The sequence below is a fragment of the Ictidomys tridecemlineatus genome, chromosome 11 (genome assembly GCF_052094955.1).
Source record: "Ictidomys tridecemlineatus isolate mIctTri1 chromosome 11, mIctTri1.hap1, whole genome shotgun sequence".
Classification (NCBI taxonomy): domain Eukaryota; kingdom Metazoa; phylum Chordata; class Mammalia; order Rodentia; family Sciuridae; genus Ictidomys; species Ictidomys tridecemlineatus.
In genome coordinates, this window is record NC_135487.1 from 26,867,348 (window position 1) to 26,891,709 (window position 24,362).

Here is a 24,362-nt window from a genome sequence, read left to right on the forward strand (position 1 = left end):
TTTAGAACAAGGGATTAGTTTTATTTTCCCACAGGATTTTTTTTTTTAATATAAAACAAAGATAAAACACATCTCAACCCTGTAATCTGCCAGCATGCCTTGTTTCTACAAGATGCATGTTAGACCAGAAGACTATGTAGTAGAGTCTTTAAAAGCATTTGGTTGAGAGAAATAGAAAAAGCAGACCTCAGAGAAGCCTGGGCAAGCCCAAAGGCTGAGCTCTGTCCTGTGCTCTAGAGCAGTCCTTGTCTTTTCAGATCCTCATATGTCTTCTTATTCACAACATTCCCACTAGAGTCTTCATATTCTTCCTAAAAAAGAAGGGGTATACTTTGTTAGCTAAACTCCTCAAAAGAAACAACTAGAAATAATCTCTGGGTACCTGAGCTCACCTAATCAAATTCCATGGCATACCCTAGTACTATTACTTCTTTTTTTTTGGCACTAGGTATTGAACCCTGGGATGCTCTACCATTGAGCAATATCCCCAGCTCTTTTTAAATTTTGAGATTAAGTCTCACAAAGTTGCCCAGGCTGGCCTTGGATTTGTGATCCTCCTGCTTCAGCCTTCCGAGGTGGTGGGAAAACAAGCATGATCCATAGCACCCAGCTATACCCTAGTACTCTGAGTTTGGCATTTATCTAAGACAGTCTTTCTCAACTGGGGTTCCATAGAGAATTAAATTCTCTTCTAGCTATCCAGAAGGGTATAATACATCCTTAGGGTATCTGAGTTAAGAGTTCATTCTCATCACTTCCTGTGTTTAAAATAAGAAACTCTGGTTGAGAAAGGATGACCCAGGACAACATTTTTCAAATGGTTCCCAAGAACCCTATCTTTGCCCAGGACTACTGTAGAGGCTGACAGGGAGGCCAAGAAGGCTGAGTTTCCCCACTTCCAGAATAATTCTGCTTTATATATTGGAGTTCTACACTACAGCTAGAAAGGTTTGTTCCCCTCATGCCCCACTAAAAAAGAAATACTAAAACCCCAACCTCAAAGAAAGGGAAGCTATGGCCAGTCCCTATGGAGCTTGGGGTCAGTCACTACCATATTTCATATACATGTCATTTCCCATCCCTGAAACCTGGTGCGTGGATGATGACTGAGACCAAAAGGACATTTCTCACTCCTGTGAGAGGTTCATTTCTTGTGGAATGTTCCCCCCCCCCAAAGGAGACCTAATTATGACATAAGATTCCGTAGTTTATTATTTCCCATGGCAGGACAAGAGATGCAGTCCACCTGCTTGCCATTCAATATTTCAATGGGAGAATACAATCTCTCTATAGATTCAAAGTGTAACAGATATCAACAGATATTACAACTAAATTAGGTTTATACCTCAGGAGTCGACTGATAGACTTATCATATTATACTTGCTATTAAAGTAAACCAAGGACCACTTTCACCTCCCTTCTACATGGTGAGGGAACTCTGTCACCTGATGCTGTCCCCACTAACACCCACCTCAGTGTCAGGCTGCCATCTTTCTGAAGCCTTCTGAAGTTTCAGCTTGGCCCACACTGCAGGAGGAGAAATAAGCAGCAATCAGGACTCACTAGTGTCATTCCACTGGTAAATAGTGCCACAACACTCCCCACTCCCAGAAAAATCCCCCTCTCCTCTGCCTTTGAGACCTTTACCTGCTCCAAACTGGAATTTGGTTCTGAACTTCCTATAGACAAAACTTTTGATGCAAAATTTACCTGATATTGCTTTGTTTTGAAAGAAAAGGTAGATCAAATATAACAAAAGATCTCTTAGAACTGAGAATTGACACTCTTGAAGAAAGAAGTTAATGTGGAACAACCCCTGGGAATTACAAAAGAAATCGATCTGCCTTCAAGTCCGTAAAGGAGAGGAAAATAATATTTGATATCATCAAATATATTTACTTAAAGTCTGATACATATATTTCAAATTCAGAGAAAAAGAGGAGAAATACATGGGCCATATTATATTGTTATACGGTATGTATATACAAATATGTGACAATGAATTCCACCATTATATACAACTATAACACACCAATTAAAAAAAAGAGAAAAAAAAAAAAAAAAAAGCAAAAATATGGTAGCCAGAGTCTGAAAGGTAAAATGATTCAACAGATCACAGAGACATTAAAATAAAAATTCTGACAATTCAAGAATAGATTATGTGTGGCACACATCTATAATCCAAACAGCTCAGGAAGCTGAGGCGGGAGGATCTTTAGTTCAAAAACCAGCCTTAGAAACTTTTGAGACTCTGTCTCTAAATATAAACAACAGGCTGCCGATGTGGCTGAGTGGTTAAGTGCCTCTGGGTTCAATTCCTGGTACCTAAATAACAAAATAAAACAAAAAACAATGGAGGAAAAGGGTAGAGCAGTAGTGGATATGTAACTCTTCACAGAAATCTGGAAGTCATTAGGAAAGAATGTGATCATCACTGGGGGCCTGAGTGAGTTCACTAAGAATAAGTCAAGAAAACTAACTCAATTTCCTGTTTTTGATGGGATATTGAACAATAAAAAAAAAACACAAAAAACCCACAGATAGATAAGGGATATCATGATTTTAGTAAAGAAATTACTTTTACAGATAATATCCATGGATTTCCTTAAAAACATGTAAATAAACTATGCTACCATTATAAATAAGATGGAAATGTGGCTCGGGGCAGAGCACTTTCTAAGCAAACATAAGCACCTCAAAAAAAAAAAAAAAAAAAAAAAAAAAAAAAAAAAAAAAACAAAGGAAAGAAGTACAGTATGGAGGAAGGAAAAAAGACTGTTCATGGGTTTGACCCCTGGCTTTTTCCATGTACAAGCTATTTGACTTTGGAAAAATTACCTAACTTCTATGGATTCTTTTGAAAATGTAGGTAACACACTACTTTACTAGTTGTTCTTTTTAAATTTTTTTTTTTTGTAGTTGTAGATGGACAGAATGCCTTTATTTGTTGATTTTTATGTGGTACTGGGAGATCAAACCCAATGCCTCATGCATGCTAGGCAAGAGCTCTGACCCTAAGCTACAGCTCCAGCCCTCACTGGTTGTTCTTAAGACTAAGTATACAATATCTCTTTTTTATTAGCCACACAGTAGGCACTTGATAAATGATAACTAGTAATATTAAACTTAATAAAAAACGAGTGACTTTAGATTTTACTCCTCAAACTCTAAAAATAGCCTAGAAATGAAGATGAGGATGATGACAGCTTACATTTAGTCACTAGATACATGTTATGTTATGGTGTGGTTATGAACATTCACCCATGCTATTACTTCACTTAAACTTCAAGACAACTTCATGAAGTAGATATAGTATTATAGATGAAGAAATCGAGGGGCTAAGGGAAGTAACTTGCCCAGGAGTCTCACAGCTAGTTAAGTGGTAAAGTGTTAGCTTGAACTCCAATAGACTGCTTCTCTGGATTTTTTTTTTTTTTTTTGGGTGTGTGTGTGTGTGATGTTGGGGTTTGAACCTAGGGCCTTGTGCTTATGAGGCAAGCACTCTACCAATTGAGCCATATCCCCTGCCCCAAGAGACTGCTTCTGTGGAGTTTGCATTTTTTTTTTAAATTTAGTTATAGATGAACACAACACTTTTATTTTTATGTGATGCTGAGGATCAAACCCAGGTCCTCCCACATGCCAGGTAAATGCTCTATCACTGAGCCACAATCCTAGCCTTTTTTTTTCTTTTCTTTCTTGTGGGGGGAATCACATCCTCACCCCCATTTTGTATTTTATTTAGAGACAAGGTCTCACTAAGTTGCTAAGCGCTGCTGAGGCTGCCTTTGAACTCCTGATCCTCCTGACTTAGTCTCCTGAGCTGCTGGGTTACAGGCGTGCAACACCACACCTGGCTCCTAACCCTGCATTCTTAACCACATGAAATCCTACTGGAAATGTTTTTGATCCAACTTCAACCTTGAACAGAACACATCAAAACATAGAGAACCTGACAGAATCCATCAACCAAATCCTAGGGTAAAGGGTCCTGAAAAGATGATGGGAAAATAAAAGGAGAAAAACAAATTTTTTTTGAACAAAATGATAAAAAATAGATTGAAGACAAAATAATATCTACAGAATCATTATGGGAATGAAAAAAGCATAGAATTTATAGTGCTTCAGATAATCAAGATATAATCACCATGTATGCATAATTCAACCAAATAATGTATATTAAAATATCTGTGCAAAATAGATAGTTTCAAGTCTACTATATAATTTGTGTAAATGAGAAATATAAACAAACCTAACAAAAGCCAAGATATTCTTCCCAGGAAAGGAAAAAATATAAATAGAGCAATTAATATACTTAGTATAAAAAGCTTAATATCACTATATAACCAAGAGTATTGATGACTGGGTTAAAAACAGACAACTCTTGCTTCCAAACTTTATTTTTATTATTTTTTAGAGACATGGACTTGCCAAGTTGCCAGGCTGGCCTTGAACTTACTCTCTTTCTGCCTCAGCCTCCCAGGCAGCTGGGATTACAGGCATGTGTCACTGCCTGATGCTGCCAAACTTTTGATGGCTGGGGAAAAAGTCTGAGTGTAACAGAACCTAAGAAACAATGTGACTGAGTAAAGGCAATAAACCACAATGGGAGTGATTAATAAAGTTACAAAATTGAGTTTACATGGCTTAAACAACACAATAAATTATATGCAAAGCTGGCAGAAATACAAGAAATAAAATTTAAGTATAAAATGTTCCTATCAGAATTAAATATGAACAGATTATAAAGTATAAAACTAAAGACTTGAACACTGCAGGAAGAACAAACCAATCAACATATGGAGAGAAGTACTTCTTTTCAACAAATCGTTGATATATATTTGGATGCAAAAATACAACATATCCTGGGCTGGGGATGTACCTCAGTGGTACCAGCGCTTGCCTAGCAGGCTCAAGAGCCTGGGTTCCATCCCCAGCACCACAAAAAACAAAAACAAACAAAAAAAACCATCCTAAAGACAGAAATTCTACACCTTTCAGCAAGGGCCAAGAAAAATAAAATTATTAAAGAGTTCAAACAATCAGGATTAAAAGTACTCTTTTATAAAAAAATTTTTTATTAGTTATTGATGGGCCTTTATTTATTTGTTTAGATGTGGTGCTGAGAATCGAACCCATATTAAGCAAGCATTCTACCACTGAGCCACAACCCCAGCCCCTAAAAGTATTCTTTAAAATAATTTTTATTTCTTGGTGCTTTAACACTGAGCTACATCTGGGATCAGTTTTATATTTTATTTAGAAACAGTGTCTTGCTAAGTTGCTTGCTAAGTCTCACTAAATTGCTGAGGCTGGTTTTGAACTTGGAATCCTCCTGCCTCAGCCTTCAGAGTCCCTGGGATTACAGGTGTGCACCACCGCAGCCCGCTTAATTACTTTTTTTAAAAAAATTATTTGTTCTTTTTAGTTATAAATGAGTGTGAAATCTATTATGACATATTTATATAAACATGGCGTATGTCTTATTCTAATTAGGATTCCAGTTTTGTGGGTGTAGAGGATGTTGAGATTCACTGAGTTGTATTCACACATGCACATAGGAAAGTTATGTCAGGTCCATTCCACTGTCTCTCCTATTCCTATCTCCCTCTTCCCTTTATTGTCCTTTCTCTAATCCACTGAACTTCTATTTCCCCCTCACACCCCAACTGTTTAATTACTTTTTAAAACTAAAAAAAGTTAGCCACAGTAGCACGTGTCTGTAAATCCCGGCAACTTGGGAGGCTGAGGTATTCTTGGCAACTTTTTTTTTAATTTATTTCTTTTTTTTTTTTTTTTTTAAGAGAGTGAGAGAGGAGAGAGAGAGATAGAGAGAATTTTTTTTAATATTTATTTTTTTTTAGTTCTCGGCGGATACAACATCTTTATTGGTATGTGGTGCTGAGGATCGAACCCGGGCCGCACGCATACCAGGCGAGCGCGCTACCGCTTGAGCCACATCCCCAGCCCTAATTTATTTCTTATAGTTGTAGATGACAGAATGCCTTTATTTTATTAATGCGGTGCTAAGGATCAAACCCAGTGCCTCACACATGCTAGGCAAGTGCTCTGTCACTGAGCTATAGCTCCAGCCCTGTTGGCAACTTTTAGTGAGACCATATTTCAAAATAAAATAAAAAGTACAGAAAATACAGCTCAGTCACAGCACCCCTGGGTTCCATCCTTAGTACCAAGAAAAGAGCAAGCAAGCAAGGAAACAAGCTCAGAGAAAACATCTTTACTAAATAAAGCTCTAAGTACAACATATCAAAACCAGATATTTCTAATGAAGTCCCTATAGAATGACATCTAGTAAATGTTTGTATTAGAAAGAATAAAGCAACAAAGAGAATAAAGTTCTTGATTAAAGATTTAAGAAAGGAATAAACAAGATCACAGAAAGTATTATTAGGAAAAATAATAAAACTCAGAATAGATATGAAACATGTGGTTCTCTACTTTGTCATAAGAAATTACGATAGTTATTAAATAAACATTTTCTTAGAGCAGTTCCTTGTATAAAGGACTACATATCTGTGTAAAATAGCAAGTTTCAAGCAACAGAAAAGAATACAGCACATAATCTAATCCATTTTATGTCATAAATATGGTTCTGATCACTAAACTTGACTATGTCTCAAAAAAAAAAAAAAGCTTATCTTATTTATGGATATAAATACAAAACTTCTCAACAGAATCCTAACAAGTTAAATCAGTACATTAAATTATCTATTATCTAGTATGAAACAATTTAGGAATGCTGTTGTATTCAATTCCTGAGAAAAGAAAAAGTGGTAAAATCTTATAATTATTTTAACAACTTCTGAGAAATACTTGCCTTTCTTCAACTACACCTATTTTACAAGTTAGTACAAGCTGGGTGCAGTAGTGCTCACTTGGAATCCCAGCAGCTTGGAAAGCTGAGGCAGGAGGATCTTGAGTTCAAAGCCAGGGCTTGATCTAAGCTTATTCTTATGTCCTGAAGAGTAATAAACTAACTAAGAAGTGAAGAGTAATAAATTAACTAAGGCAAATTGTAGGAAATAAAAAATACAGAAAAATGAACTGTGGAGCTGGGGTTATGGCTCAGTGCTAGAGCACTTGCCTAGCATGTGTGGGGCACTGGGTTCGATTCTCAGCACTGCATATAAAAATAAAATAAATTAAATAAAGGGCCATAAACAACTGAAAACAAAACTATGATCTATTTTTTTAATATAAACTTTTTTTTGTTATAGATGGTCATAATATCTTTATTTATTTTTATATGGTGCTGAAGATCCAACCCAGTGCCACACATGCTAAGTAAGTACTCTACCACTGAGCCACAACCCTAGCCCCTTGTGATCTATTTATTAGTGCTGCAGAAATAAAAAAAATACATCTAAAGATAAGAATTGCATTCAAAATATGGTGTTGATTCATTCTATGAAATTTTATTACTACTTTAATTTTCTCCCAACAAAGTAAAGGGCAAAAATGGGAATGTAAAGAAGCTAATTAGGGAGGCTGAGGATATAGCTCAGTTGATAGAGTGCGTGCCTCAAATAATGCACAAGGCCCTGGGTTCAATCCCCAGTACAAACACCAAAAAAAAAAAAAAAAAAAAAAAGAAGAAGCTAATTAGGTAATACGGCAATAAGACATGTTATGACTCTTATTGGAAACACTTTGGATCCTGTTTGGAAAATTATTAAGGAAAGGTATGAAAGCAAGGAGAGAAGTCCCTAAAGCTAACCACACACAAAAAATGCAGTGAAGAGTCCCCAGAATCCATGGGTTAAATCAGGATCAAGGAGCTCTTCAGAGAGTTACTTCTATTTGGGTTGGCCATGGAGCCATCTGACAACCTGAGATGGGAGCCAAGGGAGCTGGCTGGGCAAGAAAGCTGAGCAGCAGGCTGAATGCAGCAGAGAGTGAGCACCTGTAATGTAACAGTGGAGTGGTAAAGTCCCTTTTTTCTTAGTTTTATCAGCCTCAAGTGAAACTTGACAGAAAAGAGATGAACCAGAAAGAAAAGAGTCTGCCAGGAAGATGTTAATGGTAGAAAAAACTACTACTGTCAGGAAGGAAGGAAGCCTTGGACTGAGGGACCCTGGGTGCTTTGGCAGCACATTTCCTGATGAGCACTCCACTTCACTCTTTCTCCACAAAGCATTTCTACTTTTCCCCCTTTATATCAGTGGTTCTTAAATTAAAACCAATTCATAGAAATAAAAATGCGATCATTCACTCAATCTTGCATACAGGGGAGTTCACAAATTCAGGTCAATCAAAAGCTTTGTTATAACTCTGCACTGCAATCTTCTCAAGGGGGGAAATAATCAGTACTGCTAACTCACTTCCTTCAAAAAAGCAGCAATTATATGAATGCTCTAGCTTTTATATATCCACAGCCTACTGCCCCTGGACCTAGATACACCAGGTACTGGGAGAGTGAATCGCAAGAGAAGTGCCCACTTGGTCTGGACTAGAAAGCAGTCAACAAGCTTACTTACAGGAGACAGCATCTTCAATCTGTGTCACATTAGCAAAGTGGGCAGTGTTTGGGATGCCCAAACACCTCATGCCATGGGCATGACGCCATTCCTGGAACAGAAAAACAAAAGAACAATGTAAAATGGAAACAACTGAAGCACAGCACTAACTATTTTATTCATAAACTCTACCCTGAACCTGTGCAAAAGACTCCCAACTAAAGGCAGCATTCTTTTAGTGGTTTATATTTATAAATAGTTGGCTATGACTGACAATAGGTTGATATTTCTTTTTTTCTTTTTAGCACAGGGATTGAACTCAGGGGCACTCAATCACTGAGCCACATCCCCAGCCCTATTCTGTAATTTAGAGATAGGGTCTCACTGAGTTGCTTAGCGCCTCGCTGAGGCTGGCTTTGAACTCTTAATCCTCCTGTTTCAGCCTCCTGAGCTGCTGGGATTACAGGCATGTACCACTGTGCCTGGCTGGGTTGATATTTCAAAGCCAAATTGCACAGTCTCAGATTCACAAAACCTAGATTCTAGATTCAATTGTCTTACAGACAAAATCTCTGGGTCAAAACCACAGAAAAACAATTCTAACCTGTAGCCTACTGTGCTATGGGAGAAGCTGACAGCCCTAGCAACATCCACCACCAGCATAAGGGATATGATGGCAGGTAGGCATCATCTTTGTAAGTAAAGGAGAACATAGTATTAGGTAGAAGAGAGGATGTGAAAGAGAGTAGGGAAAGATGCTAAAATAATGACAATTTTGGCTCTCGGATGGCAAATGTCATGGGCTTTATTCTAGATGCCAAACCCAATCATTCAGTGGTATTAAGAAAGATTCAGGGCAAGAGACTCAGAAGAAAGGACCCTAGGATCAACTAACAGCATGGACCTAGGGGAGTTTAATACAGATTCACCATCCTTGGTCTAGCATATGGAAAATTTCCTTCCAAGTACTAAGAACTGAAGGCAGAAATGAAACAAGGGTGAGTCCATTTTCTAGAGTACTACCCAGACAGTGCCTTGTCTCAAGAATTGCTTGATAAATTTCAGAACCTTGCAGAGTAATAATCTAGGGTCAGAAATGATCTAAGATGCTAGTAGAAACAAAAGAGAAATAAAAGAATAGCAAGAGGAAACCGAAATGATGCCCAATAGCTGAGTGGTAGAATGCTTCCAGAAACCGTCTCAGGTATTCAAGGCAAGCATTGGTGCCAAGGGCCAAATGCCATGGATTCTTTTTCCCTTCAGCTCTAGAAACTAGTGGTCCTCGTGGGTTGCTTCTGTCCTTCTCTAAAGGTCTCATGTTTCTGCTTCATTCTCAGGAAATAAGGCTCTGAATTCCTTACAGCAAAGTGCCGCTGGAAGGCCTTAGGCCCTCGGTAGGTGTAGTTTCCACAAATCTCACAGTTGTAGTTGATATTCAGGCCATGAAGCTTATACAGCCAGTAGGGAATAGGCTAAAAGAAACCAAATGAAAAAAAGCATCAGTTTACTAAGGTTTGCATCTGCTCAAAGGTTGGGGAATGGAGAAAGTGGTAGTGTGGGACTAACTTTGCCATCCCAGCCGAGGGGCAGGTTTTTGGGGTTGTAAATGATCTCATTCTCTTCATCTTCACTTTCACTCTCACTAATCTGCTCTTCCTCCTCCTCTTCTCGCTCTTCTCCAGTCCTGGCTTGCTTGCGTTGTACATTTTCATGAGTAAGTTGTCGCTGTTCCTAAGGAAGGTCATAAAGGAAATGGAAAGTCAGGACAAGGTAGTGCAGAACAAAAACGGAAATTTCCTATTTTCCTATAACCCTTGCTGACACCTCATTTCCAAGGATTAGGTTCTTTGTTGTAGAATAGGGTAAGTCCTGCCATCTTACCAGAACTCCTTTTCAGCAGGTCCTACTGAAACATTTCCTGAACCAGTCATTTCTTCTTCCTGCTGTTACTACCCTAATCAAGGTGATGAACTTCCAACTCATTCCAGGTATCCCCATTCCAAACCAGTTTCAATTTTGCTGCCATATCTATCTATTAATAAAAGCAAATCCAATGGTGTACTGTCCTCCTTAAGGATTTTTCCCCTTCTTTTCTTTTTGCAGTGTCAGAGATTGAACCCACAGCCTCACACATGCCAGGTAAGCATTCTACCACAGTGCAATACCCCCAGCCCTTAAAGAATTTTATTGGTTTCCTACAGTTTATAGGACAGTTTAGACGAAGTCCAAATTTCCATCATAACTCTCCAAAATTTTCTCTGACCACTCCTTCCCCAACAAAGCATACTACAGACCAATTAACTTATTTCAGGAAGATGCAATTTCCTTTCATAATGTTGTACCTGTGTCTTTGTTGTTTCCTCTAACTTGCAACACCTTTTCTCCCTCTTTTTGCTTAGAAAACTAAATCTCAGTGTATTATGCCATGTTCACATTACAATTATTTGTCTCCCTTGACAACAATATGAGTTTAAGGCAAGAGCCCATGAGAATATACACTATTGTACCCCAAAATTTAGCATAATGTCTGGAAATCAACAGATGTCAATCAATGGCAAAAATCTTATTGGTGCATGAGAGCAACTTCTGGAAACCACTAGTTGAAATTGGAATTCCAAAGAGAGGTGCCACCTCCTGGCAGGCAAGGTGAGATGCTCTCAGAGAAGGGACACAGTAGTGAGTATTTTGTCAACAGCATGATGCCCATGGCCACCTAGCCAATCTTCAGAGGACTGGTAACTCAGTCTGCTGAACATACTAGGACAGCCAAGTTTGTTCACTATGGATAATGTGTGTACTCAGGGTTTAATATCTGGCTAGCCTTTCACTGAAAGCAATCATAAGAGAATCAACAAGTTCCACAGCCACAAAATAGCAGGGTCCTCAAACAAGGGCAGAATGAACATGTCCATGGCAACTGACAAAGATATGTAAACAAATTCTCTGGGGGCTAGGGATGTGGCTCAAGCGATAGGCTCGTCTGGCGTGCGTGTGGCCCGGGTTCGATCCTCAGCACTACATACAAACAACGATGTTGTGTCTGCCAATAACTAAAAAATAAATATTAAAAAAAAATTCTCTCTCTCTCCCTCTATCACTCTCTCTTTAAAAAAAAAAAAAAAAAAAATTCTCTGGGCCAGCTCTGAGAGCACCTGCAAAGGGAATTGTTCCAAGAGCAGCTGGGAATTGCACATAGCAGACATGGCAGAATAGATTGTATGGAGGACTCCCTGAGACTATGCATCTTCTCTGAATGAGTATAGCACTTTCTTCCCCTTCTCTTCTCAGAAAGGAAGAGATGTGGGGCTGGAGAAATAGCTCAGTTGGTAGAGTGCTTGCCTTGTATGTACTAGGCCCTGAGTTAATCCCCAGCACTAAAAAAAAGAGAAAGAAAGAAATGGTTCTCCCATTCCTCCTTCTTTCTCTTGAGACAGGCATCCTGGGCAGGCCAGGCCTTTCTCCCCTCTAACCATCTTTCAACACTTAATTCTGCTGCATCAAGCTACCCTACCCAAATTTCTCAGAATCTTCCTGACATCTAAGAAAAGCCTTTCCATAATACTTCATATCAAAAGCTTCTGTGGGTGGCTTTTTTCTTACTTGTCTTTTGACAATCTGCTTCTTGTGCCACCCCTTGGCATATGTTGAAGTTCAGGCAAAGAGTTTGTACTGTTATGGTTACTATATTGGCAGGGGAATCTATTCTCTTTACCTGGTCTTACAGGAATTGGGTAGCTGTGGGAATATTACCCAACAACAGAACAGGAATCTACAGAAGGTCCAAGGACCAAGAGAATCCTATTTTGTACTGAACTAATTTATTACCTACTCCTTCCCCTTATGACCTGGGGGTGGTGGGGCAGGGGGTCGGCGGGGGGGAAGGGGCGAGGGGGGGAACCTACCCCTTCTCTCTTACTCCTATTCATAGCCCCCAGCTGTGGGAGACCATCCTTGCACATGACTTGAGATTCCTCCCCAGCTGGGTGTGAGGCATTCAGTCGCAGAAATGTGGCAGAGCTTTCCCCACCCTTCTTGGGCTCGAGAACGTGTCCGTGTGGAGACGCATCTTACCACTATCCTGGGATCCAATCATCTCATCTGACCTTGCAACAATGACCCCCTTGACCTTCATTGGATGGGATTTTCCCCAGTATTTTTAGTTCCCCAATAAAAGCCCTCTCCCTAGCATATTCTCTCTCTCTCCCTCTCTGGCCTCTTCTGTAAAACCTCGCTGCCCCCCGAGGAGCTTGAGGCTGAGAGCTCGAGGAGCCATTCAGGAGCAGGTTTAAAGGTAAAACTGTGTGTCTGTGTCTTTAATTTAAACTCCCCGAGAATTTTCCCTAGTGACTGAACCGTTCCTGTCTGTGCTAGCCGCGAACTAAATCCAGCAGAGTACTCACTCCAAGAATCTCCACGTATTCATAAATCTGGGCTTCCAGGAAAGCAATGTCTTTGTTCCTCTCAGTGTCTCTAAGAATAAGAAACAAGCTATATCACTCAGGAGTTCTTTCACCCCGAACTTTGTTTCCTCAGTCTGGGAACATTTATATTACATTTGCATTAAAAATTACAAGTATAGAAGAAAATAGCTATGAAAACTAATGCTCTGTTCATTTTAGGACTCATGGAAGTCCTGAGATTATTTCTTAGAATGCATGGAGGCTTCCCTTTTGAACTCATCCACAAGATGAGAGACCTGTTAAGACCATTTCAATTGACATCATTATATTTATGAAGGAAATGTGGTAAAGAAGAACCAGCTCTGCATGTAGGCAGACCTGGATCAAAAACACTAACTCTTGCTACTTAGTAACTGCAAGACACAGTTACTACACTCTACAATTTTTGTGAAACCTCATCTGAAAAATCAGGATAATAACTACTTTTCAGGGTTGTTGTGAAAATTGGAAAAAAAATATAAAAAGGACTGGGGATGTAGCTCAGTGATAAGGCACCCCTAAGTTCGATCCCTAGAATCAAAATACATACACATATAAGTAGATAGATAGATAGATGAAAATTCTCCACTGTGGTAAAATTCTGCATGGAAACAAAATTTGAGAATTACAGCAAATGTGCCACCTGAGCCACTCACCTCTTAGTGCCCTTTGATTTTGGATTTTTTGCAAACAGAGAGGTGTCAAGAGATTCCAGGGACTTTCCTTTGGTGCTGAATAGCCTCTGGGCTCGCTCTTCTAGGGTCCTAAAAGGATAGGAAGGCAGAGAACATCAGGGTGACTTTACTAAACCCAGTTTTGCTTTTTTTTTTTTTAAAGATGGGGTGACCAAAAAAAAGTAATCAGCTACTTACAGGATCACACAAACATGACAAACAAGACAGCCTTGATGGAAAAAAACCAAAACAACAGTCTCTTACCCACCACATTTCAGGCCTAAAGCTAAGAGTGCAGACTTCAATCTGTCCAGACCCAGGGAAGCCAACTCCTGTACAAAGAAATAAGTTACTACATTATATGGATACATTTTGGTAAACTACTAATTCAGGCTGATGGATCTGAGTTCTTAAGGGTATGGCTAAGAGCACACATTCCATACCTAATCCCCTAGCAGAAAGCTGAAACTCTTCACAGGACTGACACGGTAGTCATATTCATACTTAACTAAACTGGTCGTATTCCCTTACCACTACTATAGCTTAATGTACAAAAATCATTTTGGAGTTTTCAGACTACTTAGATACAATTTTTTCTTTTTATGTTCCACATTCCTTATAGATACCTGCTCCCACAAAATGGTGACTTATATTATTAGAGTCAAGGCATTAAAGACAGGAAAGAAAATTATTCCTTTGTAAGAGGAACAGGTGAGACCAGTACTACTGCTACAAAAACCTACCTCCCAGGAGGAAAATGCAGAGAGGTCAAGATGGGCTCCAGCATGGGTCAGGGCACTGCTTGTCTCTTTCTGCCAAGAACAATAATATGATGTTTATTAAGATTCAGGCAAACGGAATCATTAAAATTATTAGGTACTGGATGGCTTCCTTCGTATACATATGTTAATGAGGATCAAGTTCCTATGGGAACAAGGCAAAAAAGCACATGATCCAGTCTTTCCCTCGAAATTTCAGAAAAACTCAAACTTATTCCCAGAAGTGAAAACATATAGATTGCTACCACAAAATCTGATACATTTTTGGTTATCAGGAACCACACAGCAATTATGATGTAGCTGATGAAAATACTGGGCCCACGCAAATGGTCCCTGATAAACTCTGTCGCAGGGTACACAAAGAAAATCCAGCACACTTGGTAGGGAACACCTCATGGCCAGTGCTGATACCAAGGGACTGGCATCCAATGCTCTGAAGTGGAGGCTCAAGATTAAAATACAACAATTAGTTCAATTCTCTGGCTCATCCTCCACTTGCACCTCTAACACCAAGGAAGCTCACCGGCCATCCAGGAAACGTTCCGTTATCCCACTTCTTCTCAAACTCAGTCTGAATCTTCCCAAAAAGTTCGTTCTGATCTTGAAGGGGTTTCACTCTATCTGTGTAATCCTGAAGGTACTCAAGCAGCATCTCTAGGTATCTACAGAGGAACATGCAATACAAAGAAAGCAAACAGGGTTTCTATCTTTGATATATTTCTTTCTTTTTTTTTTTTTTTTTAAAGAGAGAGTGAGAGAGGAGAGAGAGAGAGAATTTTTAATATTTATTTTTAATTCTCGGCGGACACAACATTTTTGTTGGTATGTGGTGCTGAGGATCGAACCCGGGCCGCACGCATGCCAGGCGAGCGCGCTACCGCTTGAGCCACATCTCCAGCCCTCTATCTTTGATATATTTCTATGCCCTGTAGAGTATACTTAAAATTCTAATAATAACAGTTTTTGAAATAACACTCATTATTATATTATTATTATTATTTGGCAGTGCTGGGATTAAAACCAGGGCTTCATGCCTGCTAGACAAATGTACAACCACTGAGTTATACCCCTAGCCTACTTCTCAACTTTTGTGGGGAGGGACACTGGGGATTCAACCCAGGAGTGCTTTATCACTAAACTACATCCCCAGTCCCTTTTATTTATTTTGGAGCAGGGTTTCTTGCAAAGGTGCTGAGGCTGGCCTCAAACTTACAATCTTCCCACCTCAGTCTCCCTGGTCATTAAATACAGGCAGGTGTTACCACACTTGGCCAAATACTTTTTTTCTTTTTGTGTACTAGGAACTAAACCCATGGCCTCATGCATGCTAGGCAAATGCTCTCCCACCACGCTATATCCCCTATATTTGTTGTAGATAAACAGAATGCCTTTATTTTATTTATTTTTTGAGGTGCTAAGGATAGAACCAGTGCCTCACCCATGCTTGACAAGCACTCTGCCACTGAGCTATGGCACTAGCCTGTCCACATACTTATTATGGTACCAGGAATTGAACCCAGAGTGCTTAGCCACATCCTTGGCCCTTTTTTCTTTTTTAAGTTATACATGGGCACAATATTTTTGTTTATTTATTTTTATGTGGTGCTGAGGTTCGAATCCAGTGCCTCACATATGTGAGGCAAGTGCTCTGTCACTGAGCAACAACCCCAGCCCATCCCTGGCCCTTTTTATATTTTAATTTGAGACAGGGTCTTGCTGAGTTGCTGAGACTGGCTTTGAATACATGATCCTCCTGCCTCAGCCTTCCACACTGCTGGGATTACCGGTGTGCACCATTGCACCCAGCTCCCATGCTTATTTTTAAATGAGCTTATAAATTTACTTTTTCCAACATGATTTTAATTCTCTTCTTCCCTACCTCCTTTCATCCTTATGACATAATGACAAGTACAAAGGTCTTAATTTAACCCACAAATGAAAGATTTTAGGTAAAAGAAAATGAAAAGAGATTATGAGTACAGGATCACTGATCAGGGGCATTATTAACACAAACATAAGCTTCCATTTAATATCACATCCAGGCACCTCACTTCAGCTGCAAGCTGAGAAAGTCTAATTTTTCCTATTAAACTCCAAAAACAGAGTTCCCTGAACAGGAGACTTCCTCCTATAATTAGAAAAAAATAAAAACAGTATTGGCAACAAATAAACCCTTTTTCAAAGCCAGAGTATTCAAATGCTTTAAAACCATCATAGCCGGGCATGGTGAAGCAGGCCTATAATTCCAGCAATTGAGGAGGCTGAGGCAGGAGGATTGCCAAGTTCAAAGCCAGTCTCAGCAATTTAGCAAGGCACTAAGCAACTCAGTGAGGCCCTGTCTCTAATAAAATACAAAATAGGGTTAGGGATGTGGCTCAGTGGTCAAGTGCCCCAAGTTCAACCACCAGTAACTGCCCCTCCTCCAAAAAAAATCCCAAGAAAACCATATCATTTGTAATACTTAATCTCATCCTCCAATAAACCTAGAAGTCATTCATGTGCATCTTTTTTTTTTTTTTTTTATAATTTTTTAATATTTATTTTTTAGTTTTCGGCGGACACAACATCTTTGTTTGTATGTGGTGCTGAGAATCAAACCCGGGCCGCACGCATGCCAGGCGAGCGCGCTACCGCTTGAGCCACATCCCCAGCCCCTCATGTGCATCTTTTAGGCAAAAAAATTCAGAACTTCCTTTAAACTTGACATTATCCTCTAATCCAATCTGGCACAGACCTGGAAGCTGTGAATGCCTACCTCTTATACTCTGCATTCTTCCTTTCTTTAGGAATGTCAAATAACTGGTCAAAGATGGACAGGTACGTGATATAATCCAGCTTCTGCAAAGAAAAAAGGCCAAAAGAATCAGTTAAGTGATTACATCAAGTTAAAATACAAGGGCTGGGGATGTGGCTCAAGCGGTAGCGCATTCGCCTGGCACGTGTGCGGCCCAGGTTCCATCCTCAGCACCACATAAAACAAAGATGTTGTGTCCGCCAAAAACTAAAAAAAAAATATTATAATTTTCTCTCTAAAAAAAAAAACTAAAAGAAAAAAAGTTACAATACAACTTCAAATAAGTGAGATCAAAATTGAGTATTCTTGGGGCTGAGGGGTGCAGCTCAGAGGTAGAGTTAGAGTTGATTGTCTGGTATGTGCTGAGGGCCTGGGTTAGATTCCCGGCACTGCACAACAGCAACAACAAACCCACAAGAGAAAACTGAGTATTTGCTAATAAAGTAACAAGGCCTAGCTCACTTTAGTTTTTCTTTCCTCCCATTTAATTCCTACAAGTGTTAATCCCACTGACTCATGTAGACTATCAGACACAAACAACTCTACAAAATAAAGATTGAGTCAATGAACAGTAAACGAAAAGAAACATTTGTCTAACATTGGTAAAAATCATGTTGCAACTCCCACATACTCAGCATTGTGTTCCCCCGACACAGGAATCTGATCAATACTTAAGGGTTAAAAATATATATTTTACAAAAATAAAAAATGCTTGTTGCATTAATAAACTAATATGAATAAAATAATACACTTATTGTATTTATAGTAGAATCTTGATTTTAATTTTCAATACCATTTCATTCCAAGAAAGTTTATCACCTCTTTTAATTTATTCAACAGTTACATAACCCAAGGAAAATGCTCTAATTGCTTCATGTCTAGATACTCAACATAACATCCTGACTTAGTTCCTAGAATGAGAACCTCTCCCCCTCCTCCCGGGCCTTACCTCAGATGCCTTCAGATTAATGTACTTGAGGTAACAGTCATGGAGGTCAAGGTACCGTCCATATCCCTCTTCATCTGTGAACTCTACCAGGTCTAAAAGGAATCAGGAATGTCAATGGTTTGAATACTTACAGACTCGCCTTTTCAAATGAACTGCCTGTCCCAAATTCCATGAGGCACCGAACCCAAATGTCCTCCCTAAAAGTGAAAAGTCCTTAGCTTTCCAAGCTGTTGAATTTGAATTTGGATAGGACAAAATGAACAAATTTGCACATGACCCATTTAGGATGCCAATCTAGCCCAGAAACCAGTTAAAGGAAAACCAGCAAGAAAATCTTGTTATCAAGTTTTCTGAGGTCCTGTGGGCAATCTGAGCTCTGTCATTAACCTGTACTTTTTCTAGTGATGAAGGAAAATGTTAAGCCTTACTTACTTTGTGCCTCTTCACTTGGATTCTCACGAGCTTTCAGGAGCTCCTCAAATTCCACAGACATAGGCACACAGATCTGAGGGAAAAGAGAAAAAAGCTCAGGTGGGCATATCAATGTAAAAGTTTTAATTCCATAGAAAAGGGGATTACAGAAAGTTGGACTTTTTTTTTAAATGGTGCTGGGGATTGAACTTAAGGCCTTGTGCACACAAGGCAAATGTTCTTACCACTGAGCTACAACCCGAGGCTAGAAAGTTGGACTTCTGACATTTGGTCTTCATTTTTCATACAGAACCTATAAACTCACTGCCTTCCTCACTCCTTCTCTTTACCTGGGATTAAACCCATCCAGGGCATTACACATGCTAGGCGAGTGCTCTATCATTAAGCTACATCCTCTGCCCTTTTAAAATTTTATTTTGGGACAGGGTTTTGCTAAGTTGTTGAGGCTGACCTCAAACTTGCAATTCTCCTGCTTCAGCCTCCTGAGTAGCTAGGATTATAAGCTGTTCTACTTACCCAGCTTCTTTTTCTTTTTTGTATTGTTTGACTAAAAGCTGCTGAAGTGCTGCTACAGTGCAGTAGAGCATGTCTATAAACTGAGGAGGGAGGATGGTAAGTTTGAGTTCAGCCTGGGACTCTGTCTCAAAATAAAATACAAAGGAGTGGCTCAGTGGTAGAGTGCTTGCCTAGCACATGTGAGGCACAAGTTCGATCCTCAGCACCACATAAAAATAAATAAACAAAAATAATAGCAGATGGGGCTGGAGTTGTGGCTCAGAGGTAGAGCACTCACCTAACATGCGTGAGGCACTGGGTTCGATCCTCAGCACCAGATAAAACTAAAAAATAATTATTAAAAAATAATAGCAGAGGGAGTTAAAAAAAAAAAAAGGCAGTACCACACACAAAAAACCCTTGATATTATTGCTCTATATATTTAAATATATATATTTGTATAAGCACATTCCTTCCTGCACAAAGATTTTAATTTTGTTTTTTCATAAGCAGACTTGCTTTTTTCACGTAATATTTCTTGGGCATCCTTTCAATCATTTATTTAATATTTATTCCTCATCACCTTTCAACTGTGGCTGAAATAAGGTGAACACATTGAATGGTACTCATGTCTTCTCCCTGGTTAGCAGATCATACTCTGTCCTCCAAAAAGGGTTCCATATGTGTGAGAATATATACCTCCATACTACTTCAATAAATAGCTTATCCTTTCTGGTATTTTTATGTCTTCCTTTTTCCATCTGTTCCTGCCCTATCTTCTGACTCTCGTATTTTTCCTCTTCTATTTCCTGCCAGCCTGTCACATACGTTCCACACTCTACACTTCTACTTACCCATTATCTACCTTTACCCTACGACCAAATTTCATTCCTATTACCCCAATAAAACAGCAATCCTGGCAGCAACCAATCAACAACAGTTGACACCATAACTGCCTTTCTAATAGGATCTTTGTAATGAAAGTCCTCCTAAGCTCTTTTCTGTTAACTACTTTAAGTGTGCTCTATGGCATACTGAAAAGCTCTGATAGTCTCCTTTCATATTCTTTTTTTTTTTTTTTAAAAGAAAGAGTGAGAGAGGAGGGAGAGGGAGAGGGAGAATTTTTAATATTTATTTTTTTTTTTAGTTCTCGGCGGACACAACATCTTTGTTGGTATGTGGTGCTGAGGATCGAACCCGGGCCGCATGCATGCCAGGTGAGCGCGCTACTGCTTGAGCCACATCCCCAGCCCCTCCTTTCATATTCTTTCTCTCCCAGAATGCTGTGATTAATAACTTCAACCATCAAGCCCATGTGATGATTCCCCAAATGTAAATCAAATCTCTCACATGAGCTCTAGTCACCTCATTCAAACTGCTCACAAGACACCTGTAACTAGATATAACACTACTTAAAAATCTATACACGTAAAAACCTGTTGTCTACTCTCTCTTCCTTATTTTTATTAAGAGAACAAACAACTTTCCAGTTCTACAGGCATAAAGGTTCAAAGTAATCTTTGTCACAGTCTTTTCCACTCTTCCCTGAGTCAAGTCTTACTCCCACTTCTCCCACAATTCCTTTGGTCAGCAATGCTTAGTGGGTTCCAGACAACTGAATCATAATCCCTACTCCCTATAATCCTAAGAATACAGCAGGACAGACATTCATCTCACAAAATATGATAGGTTCATAAAGAATAATCAATTTGAGAGCTGGGATTGTGGCTCAGCGGTAGAGTGCTCGCCTAGCACATGTGAGGCCCTGGGTTTGATCTTCAACACCACATAAAAATAAATAAATAAAATAAAGATATTGTGTCCAACTAAAAAATAAATACATTTAAAAAAAGGATCAATTTGAAGGAGGCAGACTAGGAAGATATTTCATGAAATATTCATGAAATATCTTCCTCTGGGCTGAATCTTAAAAAGTACGGATGAACTTTGAAAGTGAATACAGTATCTCTGTGTTAGTTGGATATTCTAAGTAGAAGATGTCAAGATAGTTTGGAGCACAAACAATTTATTAGGAGTGACAGAGTCCTTGTGAAAAATGAGGAGGAAACAGGACTTGGTAGAGAGAGACTAGATACAGACTTGACAAAATCTTGATCAACCCAATGAGAAGCTCTGTAGCAAAGATCACTCAACAAAGAAGCCTTAAAATGGACAGAAACAGGCAGGCCCTAGGGTTCCTACCATGCTCTCACTGGCTGAGGGCTGCCGAGGATGAGTGTGCTTTGTTTTAAAAGTTGAGGGGGATCCTAAAAAAAACAGTAATAGAGTGTCAGCTAACTAAGCTTCTTGCAGCTAAATGGCAAGTTCTTTCTTGAAGGGACATTTGAACCGCACACTTTCATTTTCCTAACATTGTTTCTTTAGTATTCTCTTTGGGTAGGTTGGGAGAAAATACTTTCTCAGGTCATACCTCATTTGGGTGCTTCCGATGGAATTCTTTTATTTGCTTGAGTCTGTTATAGAATTCAGCAAACTCATTGGGTCCTGAAATTGCATTAAGCTCCTCCTTTCGTAATCTGCAATTTCAAGAAAAATCCAAAGAACATACAAAATCAGTCTCTTAACTATGGATCCTCAAAAGCATTAACTCCTGGACCATCTATGACTGTTACTTACCCATCTTTATCATCATACAAATCCCTCAGGTTCCCACTGACCTCCATATATCTCTGAAAGATAATTGCAAACCATCAGAATGAAACAATTTGTGCAACCGTAGAGCTAAGCAACCAACAAGGGCTGTTTGGTCAAACCCCAGGAAAACCTCATGAGATATGGCCTTAAAAGTTCCTGTGCTTTCTAATAACTTTAAAAAGACAATTTGGTTCCTGGTTAGTATTTTGGTTCCAGGTTGATATGATTAAGTGATATGATTTGAAGAGTGGAAGAGAACACCAATTTTTACATACAACTAACTTTTGTGTATGAGATTAATCCCCCTTTGACCCAACAGACATTCCCACCTAAGACCCTCAAAGATAAAATGGTGGTTCAAGAGGTTCAAAAAGCTTGAATGAGGAACACATAAGCTAAATAAAACAGCACATAGCTTCCTTTGGAGTCAAAGAATATTAACTAAAGATGGTACAGGTGTGTGGGAGGCCATCCTTGCATATGATTTGAGTTACCTCCCTGGCTGGGTGAGAGGCGCTTAGGCACATTTTGTGTCCAGAGCTTTCCCCATCCTTCTCAGGTCCAAAGGCTTGTCCATGTGGAGGCGTGTCTGACCACTACCCCAAAGACCCATCTCGCCCCTGACCTTGGGATGCTGCCCCTCTTAATCTTCATTGGATGGGATTCTCCCCAGAATTTTTTGTTCCCCAATAAAAGTCCACTCCCAGGCATGTTCTCTGTCTCTGTCTCTCTGTCTCTCTGTCTCTCTCTCTCTCTCTCTCTCTCTCTCTCTCGCTAGCCTCTTCAGTAATCCTTGCTACCACAATAGGTGGCTAGAGGCTGGAGCTAGGAGGAGCCGTCCTGGAGCTGGTTTAAAGGAAATTAGAGTCTTGTCTCTTTAATTCAAAACTCCCTAGTGGCTTCTCACATCTTGAACCTTCATTTATGAAGCCAGCTCGAGTCGTGGGCTAAACAGGTGATAGTCACTTCTCCAAAACTTTTGGGACTAGATTTGTTTCCAAATTTAGAATAAGAAAGATATGTTGCTGGGGGATGTGATAGAAGGCATTCCTAACATGTTTAAGGCCCTGGGTTTGGGCTTTACTATTGAGCTACATCCCAAGCTTTTTTATTTTGAGACATGGTCTCACTAAGTTGCTCAGGGCCTCCCTAAATTGCCAAGGCTGGTCTTGAACTTGGGATCCTCCTGCCTCAGTCTCCTGAGTTGCTGGGATTATAGGTGTATGCCACTGCGCCAAAGCTGAGCATATATTAACAATTCTGCACTTCAAGCCCTAGCAAAAGCACATGCACCAGCGTGCGCGCACACACACGCGCACACACACACACACACACAAATCTGCAATAACATCTATGTGTTATGTAATTAAATGGGATTAAAGACCACAAAAAGCCTCCCATTGATTCAGACCAGGTTTAAATGCCAAAGGAGATCTGATAAAGAGAACTGTCTCCTCCTCCCCCAAAAAAGCATTCCCTGGTTTTCAGAGCATTTTGGATTTGGGAACTTATATAAGGGTCTGGAGTCCTATAATCTAATTATCTCCTAAAAATCATAAGCTCTGCATAGGCCTTTCATTATTTTCTAAATAGATATCAAATATACTTAAAAGCAAAAAGTATAATATGACAAGCCTCCATTTAACCATCAACCAGCCTTAATAATTATTGATACTTTTAAAAAATAAGAAATTGCATTATCAGCAGGAAAAAGCAGTTTAGAAGCCAAAAATACTATTAAAACAGTATCCTGGGAGGAAAAACACAAGTATACAGCATTCCTCTGTTTTTGAGAAGACACGGTTATCTTCTGCACCAGAGTCACGGATACCTAAAAACTACTCTTTATACCCCCACAGGATTCGACGTGCTGTAAAGATCATCTTCTCGAGCGAGGAAGAATGAATGAGTTCCCCACGTAGAGAAGTGAGGAAAGGACGCCGCAGCACCCTCACATTCAGCAGCCTATGGACAACCTAAGCAGACAACCCGCGACTGGCCAACTCGGTTACCTTTGACCAGGGCTCATGCTGAGACCCCGCAGCTCACCTGCCCTCTTTTCCTGCCCACCCCGACCCAAGAGGAAGCAGACAGCGGGACACTCACATCTTGCATGGCCCGGGTGCGGTGGTCGGAGTTGATCTGGTCCCGGAGCTGAAGAAAGGTAAACGGTGACACAGGGCCGTTAGTTTGAGTTCTGGAGGAGGAAAGGCCGGTCGAGCGGGACGGAGCTTACTCGCTCAGGTCTTAGCGGCTGCAGCAGAGGAGCCTCCAGGCTGCTGGGCCCCAGGAAGACGGGACCCCGGTGGGAGCGGGGAGGCAGCTCCGGCAGCAGGCGGGGAGAGTGCGGGGAGGATCTGGGGCCCAAGGGAGCGCTCAGAGGTTAAACACCGCCCAGCCCCTGACTAGGCCCCACTCACCGTGGACTTCTTAGTGAGCATCTCTTTGGCCATGACGTCCATGAGCCGTTCTTTCTCTTCATGGTATCGCCGCTGCTGCTCCAGAATTGTCTCCATCTTCCCCTCGCCGCGACACCTCAATTCCGACCACCAACACGGCCGGAAGCAGTTCCTGCCGCCTTACGCGCTTGCGTCCCCACGCTGTGCATCCGACTACACCAAAGTTCTGCGAATCCCGGAAGTGCCTCGGGGACTCGAAAAATGAACAC

At 40.1% G+C, this 24,362-nt stretch overlaps 1 protein-coding gene across 1 annotated transcript; it reads right to left on the bottom strand.

The window, feature by feature from the left end:
• On the bottom strand, positions 1-24,305 carry Sf3a3 (splicing factor 3a subunit 3). The gene is made up of 17 exons (XM_005317842.4): positions 24,115-24,305; positions 23,801-23,848; positions 21,677-21,729; positions 21,471-21,576; positions 18,545-18,617; positions 18,113-18,204; positions 17,125-17,207; positions 14,893-15,031; positions 14,334-14,402; positions 13,855-13,922; positions 13,573-13,680; positions 12,878-12,947; positions 10,044-10,208; positions 9,839-9,949; positions 8,499-8,589; positions 1,472-1,527; positions 1-311 (listed from the first exon to the last, which is right to left on the bottom strand). Exons 1-17 carry the CDS (start codon positions 24,208-24,210, stop codon positions 234-236), a joined length of 1,506 nt encoding a protein of 501 aa, XP_005317899.1. The 5' UTR covers positions 24,211-24,305; the 3' UTR covers positions 1-233.
• Between the last annotated feature and the right edge of the window lie 57 nt (positions 24,306-24,362).